At 34.7% G+C, this 14,121-nt stretch overlaps 1 protein-coding gene across 1 annotated transcript in view; it reads right to left on the minus strand.

The window, feature by feature from the left end:
* GABRA3 (gamma-aminobutyric acid type A receptor subunit alpha3) overlaps window positions 1-14,121 on the minus strand; it is a 243,903-nt gene that overhangs the window by 69,267 nt on the left and 160,515 nt on the right. Inside the window, exon 5 of the mRNA XM_072956507.1 lies at window positions 1,816-2,036. Coding sequence (XP_072812608.1) covers window positions 1,816-2,036 — 221 coding nt within the window. The remainder of the gene's footprint in view (window positions 1-1,815; window positions 2,037-14,121) is intronic.

A 14,121-nucleotide genomic window follows, 5' to 3' on the forward strand; every position in this document is an offset into this window, starting at 1 on the left:
GTCTGTGTGTGTGTGTGTATATAAAAGATCTGGGAAGAGATAATAAATAACTATATAAATGAAAGCAGAGGAACCAACAAAATCATAAAACAAGAACCAAGAAAGTTTTTTAGTGTCAGGGCAAAGAATTATACTCAACTGGAAATATGTTCAGAGTTATTTTCTTAAAAGAAAATTACAAAACCTAAAAACTAATGATAATAATGAGTCATGAAAAACATGAAATTGTGATGGCTTTTATGCTTTGGGAGTAGAAAAGTATGAAATACATTTTTATATATATCTTAAAAGATCTTTTCTCCAGTTGTTTGGGTATTGACTTATATCAAACTCCTCAGCATTCCCAGGCAACGTGGCATAAGATATATGTTGCTGTAATCTTGTATATATATATATATATATATATATATATATATATATATATGTATGTATATGTATACATGTATTTTGTATACACTGTATATGTGTACATTGTATTTTTCATAAAATACCTATCATTATCACACTTGATTCTCACAATTCTGCATCATAGGGATAGTTTGTTGCTGCAGTTAAACCTAGGCTATTCTGACTGTCATAGTATTCATGCCTGTATATATAGTTGTGAGTCTGTGTATTTAACTGTCATCAACTATGTATATGCCTATGTATTAGTCCACATGTATCTATGGGTATGCATACATTTATACATTGTGAACATATATCTCTTGTGTGTCTGAGAATGTTCTTGTGGCCAACTACTTTTTTAATTGAAATATAGTTGATTTACAATATTGTATTTGTTTCAGGAATATATCAACTTATTCATATATATATATATATTTCACATATATATATATATATATATATATTTCAGATTATTTTCCATTATAGGTTATTATAAGATATTGGATATAGTTCCCTGTGTTATACAGTAAATCCTTGTAACTTACATATTTTATGTGTAGTAATTTGTATCTGTTAACCCTAGACTTCTAATTTATCCTTCCTCACCTCCTTTTACCCTTTGATAAACATAAGTTTGTTTTCTATGAGTGTGACGCTGTTTTGGTTTTGTATATAGATTCATTTGTATTATTTTTTAGATTCTACATATAAGTGATATCATATATTTGTCTTTCTCTGTCTGACTTACTTCACTTAGTATGGTATTTTCTGGGTCCATCTGTTCTATAGCAAATGGCAATATTTCATTCTTTTTTATGACTGAGTAATATTCCATTGTATCACATTTTCTTAAGGCAATCATCTGTTGAAGGGCACTTGTATTGTTTCCATGTCTTGGTTATTATAAGTAATGATGCTGTGAACATTGGGGTGCATGTATCTCTTTGAATTAGTTTTCATCTTTTCTGGGTATATGCCCAGGAGTGGGATTGCTTAATCATATATTAGCTCTACTTTTAGTTTTTTAAGGAACCTCCATACTGTTTCCCATAGTGGCTATATCAATTTACATTTCCACCAAAAGTGTCGGAGGGTTCCCTTTTCTCTACAACATCTCCAGTATTTAATGATGGCTGTTTTGACTGGTGTGAGGTGACACCTCATTATGGTTTTGATTTGCATTTCTCTAATAATTAACAACATTGAGCATTTTCATCTGCCTGTTGGCCAACAGTCTATTTTTATGTGTGTGTGGGTGTGTGTGTATATGAGTATGCATACCTGCAAATGTGTTAGCAAGTATATGCCTATATGTGCATTTCTAATCTGTAACCTTGACAGAATTTTCAATAGATAGCCTAAAACATGCTACTTTCAACCCTGGTCCTACCCCTGGGATACTATATATGAGAGGCACCACTTTCTAACCTCATTGTGTAGAGGAGGGTTCCATTGTCCACCAGTCTGAGCAGCTTGTTAGGCGTGGTCATATTATGGGCCACAGATTTCTTGCCATTGTGGAAGAAGGTGTCAGGGGTCCAGATCTTACTAGCAAGGAGATTATTCAGTGGAAGGATTTTCATGGGCCCATCAAATTTCAGTCTCTCATCATGCCATGTCTGTCGAAAAAATACATCAATGGTGTACTCCTAGGGATGAAAAGAGAGAGAGAACAATGTTTCAGTAGAGTTCTAGTGGGGACCCATAGTGCCCTTAGCAAATATTAATTACTTTGCAGTATTTCCTCTGCTGTAGAGAAGCAGCAGTTTATTAAGAGTAGTTACTGGTGAGTATAGCAAATGATTATGATTGAGAAATAATGCAATGGTGATCAATAAGTATATAGATAATGTGTCTGACAAGATTTTCCTTGGGAAGGTCACTGCCAGCAGTGCCCTGCACATCATACAAGCTGAACATAAACTTTGCCTTATGAAAAGGCAAGAGCCCACTTCTCTATGCAGTGCCATCTCTAATAAGAACAAACTCCTTACCTTGTCTCTTTTACTAAATGATCTCATATGAACATTAAAGGCCAATGTAACAATCAACATAAAACCAAAGCCTTAAATTTTAAAACACATTTTATTTGATTCTCAAAATAACAATACGTCTAATGAGTTAATATCTTATTATCTTTAATAAATAAAGAAATCTTACAGATAAATAAGATAAAAACAAGCAAACAAATAGAAAAATGGGTAATTGCCATGAACAGAAAATTCATGAAATGGGTAAGAATTGCTAATAAGCATGGAGAAAATTTTCAAAATTGCTGTTCATCCAAATAGAAATTAAAATAACAATAACTATTCCAGGTTTTGGTGAAAGTAGACTAAATTATTTGATACCTTCCAATAGCTATTAATTATAAAATTTGAACCAAAAATATAGATAAGTAGATGGATAGATTGATAGATAGATACTATCTGAAATCAATGAGGAATGACTGAAAGCAGCAACAACAGGTTAAAATTGTGTTTGTGGAATTTCTGTGGTAGATACCACAGCCTTAATGGCTCAAAGTGGCCAATAATATGGAAATTTAGGGGTGGGAGTCCTGGAAGCAAGAGAGTCACAGAACGGATGGCAACACAAATCTGAATCTATACTCTTCCCCAATTCCTGTCTGACAACAACATACATAAGGAAGACTCTAGGGCTCTGGGAAAAAAATGTAGGCGCAAACAATAGGGAATTCTTCCACTAAATGACAAATGACAGAACTGTGGTCGGTGATGATTGTGAGTTTGGCAGAAATCAGAAAACTCATTGGCTTAATACCTCAGAAGACAGAGCTTAAAGCTGGCCAAAGAGCTGAGAATTCAGGGAGACCCTGGAAAAAAGAGAACCACTGAGAGGGTAAGTCCCAAAATCTGAGTAAAACTTTGCCCAGTCTTTGACTGACCACTGAACTACACAAGGCATAGGAGACATATCTAGGTAGTCAGGTAAAATAAAGAAGCAGCCAGAAGCTGCTTAAAATTCTTTGGCTTAAAATCCCTTAATGGCTTTCAATCATACTTAGCATAAACCCCAATACTTTCCACTACCTAAAAAAGCACTTCATAAATTGGTCCTTGTCTTCTTCTCTGAGCTTTTTCCCAACTACTTGCCTCTCTACAAATTAGCCAGTCTGGCTTTTCTCCTCCACCAGCCCACCAATCAGATTCCTGTCTAAGGATTAGGAGATTATATAATTTATTGTCTAAACTAGAACATTTTTGACAGTGAGAAGAGGCTTTATCAATAATTATATCAGGACAACATATGTAGGACAATGCCATGTGTAAAGTTGGAATTAGACTCCCACATAAAACCAAGACCCTGAAGGCCTCAGCAAAAGGGTGAATTAGATAAAATGAACTACATGAAACCAGTCCACAACATGAAAATTCAGAAAGGAAACCTGTCTATCCAAGCATGAATTCTGAAATGGAGACGGGTTTAGGGGAAGCATTTCTACTGAGATTTAGCAGCTTTAAGCCTCATCTTATATGGGATTTAAATGTACACTTGGTTTGGGGCTTACATACTGAGAAACTGCCATAAAAATAGGTCTCAGGAGCAGATAACTTCTAGAATGACTTATAAAAGTAAACACTCTGAAGGGACATAGTCATAAATAAATGCTTGCTGAAAATATTTTCAAAATCCACAACAAAACACTTAAGGAAATGGTCATAAGCAAGTGTCAGCTGATACAATATATAACGGAATTATACCCTCTCCAAGAATCTCACATAATAGAATAATCAAATACATACTACAAAGGAATTATGATTGAAATGATAAAGGTATTGAAGGGAAGATTGAGAACACAAGAAAAAGATCTAAACATTATGGGATGGGAGTGAGAAAAAACAGATTTTTAAAAGGTTTGTTGAAGCAGACATTCTGCAAAAGAAAAACAGTCACTGAAAATAAAAACTTGATGGATATGTTGCACAGAAGATTAGATATTATTGAAGTGAGATTAGTTAACTGGAAACTATCTAACATACAAATGATTTAAAAAATGAAAGAGAAGTATAATACCATGGAGGATAAAAGGGAAAGATTTAGCATAATCTAATAAAATTCTAAAGATTGAGAGTGAAAGGATGGAAAAGGATATTCCATGCAAATGGAAAAGCCAAAAAAGCAGGTGTTGCAGTACTGATTTCAGACAAAATGGACTTTAAAACAAAGGTCATAAAGAAAAATAAAGAAGGACATTTTATAATGATTAAAGCAGTGATACAAGATGAGGATATTACACTTATTAAGATATATGCACCCAATATAGGAGCACCTAAATACACAAAACAATTACTAACAGAGATAACGGGGGATATTGATGGGAATACAATCATAGTTGGAGATTTTAACACCACATTAACATCACTACACAGATCATCCAGACAGAAAATAAATGAGGCAACAGAGAAACTAAATAATACAATAGAAAAATTAGATTTGGTAGATATTTCCAGAGCATTACACCCCCCAAAAATAGGATACACATTCATTTCAAGTGCACATGGAACATTTTCTAGGATTGATCATGTACTTGGGCACAAAAGAAACTCAACAATTTTAAGAAGATAGAAATTATCTCAAGCATCTTTACTGACCACAATGCCATGAAACTACAAATCAACAACAGAGAAACAGAGGAGAAAAAAAGGAAAGCATGGAGATTAAACAATATGCTATTAAAAAACCAATGGGTCAATGAGGAAATCAAAGCTGAAATTAAAAATACCTTAAGACAAATGACAATGAAAGCACAACCACTCAAAACCTATGGGACACAGCAAAGGCAGTGCTAAGAGGGAAGTTTATAGCAATACAGGCCTTCCTCAAAAAAGAAGAACAAGCTGAAATAAACAATTTAACCCACCAACTAAAAGAACTAGAAAAAGAAGAACAAAAAACCCTAAAAGGCAGCAGAAGGAAGGAAATTATAAAGATTAGGGAGGAAATAAATAAAAGAAATTTAAAAAACTATAGAAAAAAATCAACCAAACCAAAAGCTGGTTTTTTGAAAAGTAAATAAAATTGATAAACCTGTGGCCAAACTCACAAAGAAGAAAAACGAGAGAGCACAAATTAGCATAATAAGAAAGGAAAATGGAGAAATTACAACTAATAAAATAGAAATACAGAATATCATACGAGAATATTATGAAAAACTATATGGAATCAAACTGGATAACCTAGAGGAGATGGACAAGTTTCTGGAAACATACTGTCCACCAAGACTGAATCAAGAAGAAACTGACCATTTGAACAAACTGATTACTAGAAATGAAACAGAAATAGCAATTAAAAACCTCCCTACAAGTAAAAGTCCAGGACCAGACAGCTTCACTGGGGAATTCTACCAAACACACAAAGAAGAACTCACACCAGTCATTCTGAAACTCTTCCAGACGATTGAAAAGGAGGGAATACTCCCAAACTCATTCTATGAAGCCACCATCACCCCGATACCAAAACCAGGCAAAGACACTACCAAAAAAAGAGAATTATAGGCCAATATCACTGATGAACATAGACGCCAAAATCTTCACCAAAATCTTAGCAAATAGTATCCAACAACACATAAAAAAGATTATACATCATGACCAAGTGGGGTTCATCCCAGGGACACAAGGCTGGTTCAGCATATACAAATCAATCAATGTAATACATCACATCAACAAGAGAAAGGACAAAAACCACATGATCATCTCAATCGATGCAGAAAAAGCATTTGATAAAATTCAACATCCATTTATGATAAAAACTCTCGCCAAAGTGGGTATAGAGGGAACATATCTCAACATAATAAAAACTATATATGACAAACCTACAGCCAGCATAGTACTCAATGGCGATAAACTCAAAAGCTTCCCACTAAAATCTGGGACAAGACAAGACTGCCAGCTATCACCACTCCTATTCAACATAGTCTTGGAAGTCCTAGCCACAGTAATCAGACAAGAGAGAGAAATAAAAGGGATCCAAATTGGAAAAGAAGAGGTAAAAGTGTCACTATATGCAGATGACAAGATACTATATATAGAAAACCCTAAAAGGTCCACACAAAAACTACTAGAGCTGATTGAAGAATTCAGCAAGCTAGCAGGCTACAAGATTCACGTTCAAAAATCAATGGCATTTCTTTACACTAATGATGAATCAACAGAAATGGAAAGTAAAGAAATAATCCCCTTTAAAACAGCACCCAAAGTAATAAATACCTAGGAATAAATCTAACCAAGGAGGTGAAAGAATTATACACAGAAAACTATAAACCATTGATGAAGGAAATTAAAGAAGACTTTAAAAAATGGAAAGAAATCCCATGCTCTTGGATTGGAAGAATCGATATTGTTAAAATGGTCACACTGCCCAAGGCAATCTACAGATTTAATGCAATCCCTATCCAATTACCCAGGACATATTTCACAGAATGAGAACAAGTCATAATCAAATGTATATGGAACCATCAAAGACCTAGAATTGCCAAAGCATTACTGAAGAGAAAGAAAGAGGCTGGAGGAATAACTCTCCCAGACTTCACACAATACTTTAGAGCTACAGTCATCAAGACAGCAAGGTATTGGGACAAAAACAGACATATAGACCAATGGAACAGAATAGAGAGCCCAGAAATGAACCCACAAATTTTTGGTCAACTCATCTTCGACAAAGGAGGCAAGAATATACAATGGAATAAAGACAGTCTCTTCAGTAAATGGTGTTGGGAAAACTGGACAGCAGCATGTAAAACAATGAAGCTAGAACACTCCCTTACACCATACACAAAAATAAACTCAAAATGGATCAAAGACTTAAACATAAGACAAGATACAATAAACCTCCTAGAGGAAAACATAGGCAAAACATTATTTGACATACATCTCAAAAATGTTCTCCTAGAACAGTCTACTCAAGCAATAGAAATAAAAGCAAGAATAAACCAATGAGACCTAATGAAACTTACAAGCTTCTGCACAGCAAAGGAAACCATAAGTAAAATAAAAAGACAACCTACAGAATGGGAAAAAATTTTTGCAAATGAAACTGACAAAGTCTTGATCTCCAGAATATATAAGCAGCTCATACAACTTAATAAGAAACAAACAAACAACCGAATCCAAATATGGGCAGCAGACCTAAACAAGCATATCTCCAAGGAAGAAATGCAAATGATCAATATCATTAATTACCAGAGAAATTCAAATCAAAACTACAATGAGGTATCACCTCACACCAGTCAGAATGACCATCATTCAAAAATCCATAAATCACAAATGCTGGAGAGGCTGTGGAGAAAAGGGAACCCTCCTACACTGCTGGTGGGACTGCAGTTTGGTGCAGCCACTGTGGAAAACAGTATGGAGATTCCTCAAAAGACTAGGAATAGACTTACCATATGACCCAGGAATCCCGCTCCTGGGCATATATCCAGAAGGAACCCTACTTCAGGATGACACCTGCACCCCAGTGTTCATAGCAGCACTGTTTACAGTAGCCAAGACATGGAAACAGCCTAAATGTCCATCAACAGGTGACTGGATAAAGAAGAATTGGCATATTTATACAATGGAATACTACTCAGCCATAAAAACCTACAACATAACGCCATTTGCAGCAACATGGATGCTCCTGGAGAATGTCATTCAAAGTGAAGTAAGCCAGAAAGAGAAAGAAAAATACCATATGGGATCGCTCATATGTGGAATCTAAAAAAAAAACCACACAAACAAAGCATAAATACAAAACAGAAACAGACTCATAGACATAGAATGCAAACTTGTGGTTGCCACGGGGGCAGAGGGTGGGAAGGGATAGATGGGATTTCAAAATTGTAGAATAGATAAACAAGATTATATTGTATAGCACAGGGAAATATACACAAGATCTTTTGGTAGCTCACAGAGAAAATAATGTGACAATGAATATATATATGTTCATGTATAACTGAAAAATTGTGATCTACACTGGAATTTGACACAACATTGTAAAATGATTATAAATCAATAAATATGGTAAAAAAATTAGAAAGAAAGATAAAGTAAAGCAGATAAAAACATAGAGGAAAAGAATATATAAAATAAGATATTAGAAATAAAGAATATAACTAATAAATAATAATGTAACTATATGTTATGTATATACAATAGTCATATCTTAAGGATACATAAAAACACAATTTGAAAGTGAAGTGATAGAAATGTATGTATGGGCAAATCCTAATCAAAATAAAGCGGTAGATCTGTAGAATACAGACAGAATGGAGTGTAGGACAAATACATTTCTTGAGGATGAAATATTACACTAAAATGTATTATATCAAGTGAAAAAATAATTCTTAATTTTTATGTATGGATAACGTGGACTCAAAACATGTAAGGCAAACAATGAATTACAAGGAGAAAATGTGACAAACCCTTGGACTCTCAATAAATGAAAGACCAATCAGACCAACAATTTGTATGATTAAAATATATGAAGAACATAATTGACAAGCATGAACTAAGGAATACACAGACTTATCTACTTAACACTTAGTAAAACATTTTTTACCAAAAACAGATGATCAAATGCTAAGCCGTAAAGCAAATCTCAAGAAACACAAAAAAGTTTTCATATCCTATAGACCATCTTGTTTTAATACAAGGCATTGATTTAGAAATTGACAACAAAGTTTTATATTTGAAAACCCACTACAAAAATTTCAAGACACAAAGAAGAAACCATAAAGGATATTAGAAAATACTTAGACCTGAACAACAGTGAAAATGCTTATATATGAAATCTGGTAGTGAACTCTTCAAGCACTATTTAGAAGGAAATTTATAGCCATAAAGAAACCTTAAATATAGCCTTTTAGAAAAAGGAAAACTAAGCTAATCTACCTCAAGAAACCAGAAGGACCACAGAGTACCCTAAGAGAAGTAAAGAAAAAAATGATCCATGCAAAAGCAAAAATTAGTGAAACAGAAAACAAAAAAGAAGTAATACAGGTGAACAACAACAAAAACAGGTTGCTTTGACAACACAAACAATATAGAAAACTGACAATAAGCTTAATCAAGAAAAAGAAAGAAAATGGGGAAAACAATTGGGGTAGGAGTAGAAATATAGATTAAATAAGATTGGCCAAAAAAGTTGATAATTTTTGAAGCGAGGTGATGGATACATGAGGTTCCATTAAACTATTTTCTCTACTTTGGTGTGTGTGTCTATATCATATATATATAATCACTGCCACCCTGTAGAGAATAGACTGTAGGGAAATGAGAGTAGAGACAGGGAAATCAATTGGATATGCCATAGACAATGGTGTCCTAAACCAGAGTAGTAACAGTTGAGGTGATGAGAAGTGGTTTAATTTGAGAACACCTGTGAACAGAGATACAAAAAAGCATGAATAAAATAATAGTGAAACGAACCAAGAAATGTATTTTAAAAACATCATTATCAAGTTTGATTTTTCCAGGGAATATAAAGGTGGCCTAATAAGTAGGAAAACCTATTAATGTAATTAGACACATTAACAGATTAAAGGAGAAAAATCATGTAACTATTTGAATAGGGGACAAAAGAGAAGTTGCAAAATTTTGAAATCTATTCATAATTAAATACACACACCCCTTAGGAAATTAGAAATAGAATGTAGAATGGATATCGGTCATATTATGAGTTCTGCCTTCCAAAATTAACAGTCAAAACTCAAATTCTCAGCTTTTCTTGGAGTTAGAATCAGACAAAATGACCTACGAACCATTAATCACATACACGCCACAAGAAACTAATTCAGGAGTGGCAACGTGAGAAAATAGGATCTAAATGGAGTTTCTACTTTTGCTGATGCAGGTAGCGCCAAAAACATTTTATCTTTAAGTGGCACAGATTGGTCATTAAACACATAAAAAGGTGTTTAACCTCAAAGACTACCAGGAAAATGTAAATAATATCAGTTAGTTACAATTTTATACACATCAGAATGGCAAAAACAAGTGTGTGACAATATGAATCCTTAGCAAAAGTGCAAAATGATGGAGCTCTCACACATTGCCAGCAGGATTACAAATTGGTATAACCCATCACAAGAGTATTTTGGTCCTATCTTAATAAAGTTAAACATGTGGAAATCCTACAAATCAGAAATGTTATCAGCAGGTTCATTTAGGCTGTTTCCAGGGTTTTTTGCTATTGAAAACAATTATTTTTTTGCCATTAGGTTAAATGCATCAAAAAGAATAGTTTTCAATACAGTTAAAATAAGTTGTAAAATGATAAACAATCTGTGATGCATTTTATATAGTTTGAAAACATGAAAACCACTACTTTCTATTTATTGTGATATTTGCTATTTCATATGATATATATATCCTTAGGTATAGGTCTAGAGTATACATGGGAATGACCAACATCAGTAAATTTATGGTTATTATTATCTCTGAGGAGGAAGAGAGAGGAATGGGTCAGGATACACAGGGGCTTTATCTATATGTAAAGAATTTTTTAATATGAAAAGAAATATGGCAAAATTTTTAAGATTTAAAAAAGTTTGGTGATGAGTATTCATTTTTTTATATATTATTCTCTACATAGTCAAAACTATTGGGGAAAATCACATAGTGATTATTTCCTCCATAAGCATCCTATGAACTTTGGCCAAAAGCAATTTGATTTTGACCTGACGACTCTAGAAATGCAATCAATTCCTTCCTCACAAATTGAGCCTTTGTATACTCTCCAAGGATAATTGCCTCCAAATTGACAAATGAATTTTGTTGTTTTGTGAGGCATTTAAATCAAATCTTCCAAATAATAAGCCTAAGCCTGCCTCCTGGGAAAGGTACTTAATACATTTCCTACACTTTGCAGAGATGACACATAGCGCTTGGGGAAGAATTTCTGGCTTGGTGCTAGAACTTGATTCAGCCATACAGACCCTTTCTGGGAGCCTGCTGTGGTACACTGCACGGTACTGGAGTAGAAGACATTCAAGTTTATTAGTCCTCCCTTTGCTCTTTGCTTTCTCTCCATTATGCTGTATTTTGGAGAATTACAATCCACATGCCACTTTCAGTTGTACTTAGCCCTTGAAATAGTCTTATTAGAGTTGTTTATGTGTCCCGCCTGTCTACTTTACATAAAAATATTCCAGGGAATTCCTGATCATGAGCTCCTATGCGAAAACCCACAGACATGGACCCCTTTCTATATTGAATCTAGGAATATGGTATCTTTATGGAATAAGAGGAAACCGGCAATTTAAGAGGCTTTCAAAATAGATGAACACTCCCCTCCATCCTGTGCCTGAAACCATCAGTAAGTGAGGGCTTGGTGTGGACACAGCAACTTTTTCCAGTGCAAGGGTGGAAACAGGTACAATAATTTCAGTCTCACTACCAGAGGAAAGACATCCCTATGCTACTTTCTTTCTCTTTAAGTAACACCATTTTTAAAATCCTGAACAGTCTTTGGGTACTCTGGTAACTTTGTATCATTTTCATAAGCAGTTGTCAGACCAAAATGTATGTCATCTGAATCCATTATCAAGAATTATGATTATAATGTATTTTATGGGTCCTCATGTCCCAAGCCTCCACTCAAAAATTTTATTTATTTATTTATTTATTTATTTATTTATTTATTTATTTATTTAGGTTACGCTTGATGGTTAGTTCTCTTATTATTATATTATCTATTTGCATCATTACCTGGCTGTCCACTATATACCCTAGGAAGTTTCTCTGTTGACAGGTGGCAGGTGGCACGTGTTACCTAGCAATTATGTAAGCAAAGTATCCCAGGGAAGAGGGTGAGGTTGACAATGCCTAGAATTGGCATTTTAAGCTCCCCAGTTCTCTGACTACTAACATTACTACTCTTCATCCTCTTTATTTTCTCACTAGCTTTATCAGTACTTTCAGATAGATATCTGTTGAATACATAACTCCGAACTCCGGATCCCTGCACCTCTGGCATCCTAAGGACCAGGGCAGGACCTGGGGCCTTAGGATGGGAGCTAGGATGGAAGCTTTGTCAGGGGGTGATTTGGACCAGGAGAAAATCCAAAGTTTTTCTCAGCTGTTACCATTCTTTTTCACCTGGCTTTATTGATGCATGGTTGATGAATAAAAATTGCATATTTCAGTTGTACAATGTGATTTTTGTACAACATGATGATTTTATATATATACATTATAAAATGGTTACCACAATCATGTTAACATATCCATCACCTCACATAGTCACTGTGTGTATATGATTAGAATATTTAAGATCTACTCTTTTTTAGAAATATCAGCTGTCGCCTTTCTATTTTTCCTTCCAATCACTAACCATATGCATATCCTGCTATTCTTAAACCAGGATCCCACTTTCTCTGCACTCTACTTCAAAGGACCTTGGAAGATCAGGGAAATCTTCCACTTGCCAAGAGCCATAGCTCACTGGTAAGGAATGGACAGACCCAATTTGTGAGAGAAGTGGAAGCTGAAACTGAATTTTCACTAAATCTTTGCAGCCTTCTTCTCATTGCCACCTCTACCATCTTTCCATATATTGATGAGAAAATGGTCTAAACTCTCCTAAAAATAGAAAATCACAGAAAGTCATATAACCTCACTTCACTCCAATTGACATTATATTCCTTGTTCTGTTTCTCTCCTAGGAGACCATGGACACTGGATTAGTATTACTGCTGAGGAACTATGTATTGTGTGACCATCAACTCCATTTGCTGCAAATGGTTAGACAACTTTTCATTCATGATGCTTGTAAAATTCCCATTGTAACCAGTTTCTAACTTATGTCTTACACTCTGCATTAAGTTTCTTTCTTTCCCACTAGAAACTTCTACCACTCTTTGGCTTTCATCTCTGTCTAATTCTCTATTGTCACAGCTCCTTATTTTCATAGATAGAGAAGCCATCAAAACTAATGCCCAAAGGTTAGAGTCATCAATCGTTGATTTATTAGTCTTGCTACTCAACCATGTCTCCTGAAGAAAGCTACTTTTATTCTTTATCTGCAGGCATTGCTACTAATATTTCATATCATCTGAACAAACACAGAGGACCTATGTCAGATCCTGTGTTAGGTGCTGGAGATACAGAGATGTACTTGACATGATTTCTGCCTCTGAAGAACTTTCATTCAGGTAGAGTAACACAGTCACAATTTTTCCATCAAATTTAATTCATTCTATCTCATTCATTCTTGAATTTAACAAATAGCTGAGAGTCTGCCAAGTGCCAAATGCTGAGTTAGGCATTGGTGGTTCTGAGATGAACAAAATACACATGGCCCTTCATTAAGCTGTCAAACTCAGGATCTATGTCTGTAGGGTTAGTGTTTGACCAAGGAGTTCAATAGCTACAAAGAGTTATGGGTGGTGCTGGTCCAATGCCCAAACTGTCACCACAGTTTGTCCTTTGTGAACCAAATACTGTCTCTATTTCCTTAGAAAAATAATTTGGATCACAATTCCTTGTTTGCCTGGAAGAAAGTCAAGAACAAGCTAGCCCCAATTTTCATCTACTTTTACAAGTAGTCTGTGGTCTCAGGGGAGCCTCCTTTCTTACTTCATTTAGCTGCTAAATTCGTGACTATCTGATGCTTCACCCAAAGTCATCCCTGAGCCTGCCACAAATGCCACAGTCGACTAAGTAGTACAGGAAGAAGAAATTTTTAAAATACCAGAGATGCGTTTCCCAGCCAGAGTGATCATAGCTATTC

This window comes from Vicugna pacos, chromosome X (genome assembly GCF_048564905.1).
Source record: "Vicugna pacos chromosome X, VicPac4, whole genome shotgun sequence".
Taxonomy (NCBI): Eukaryota; Metazoa; Chordata; class Mammalia; order Artiodactyla; family Camelidae; genus Vicugna; species Vicugna pacos.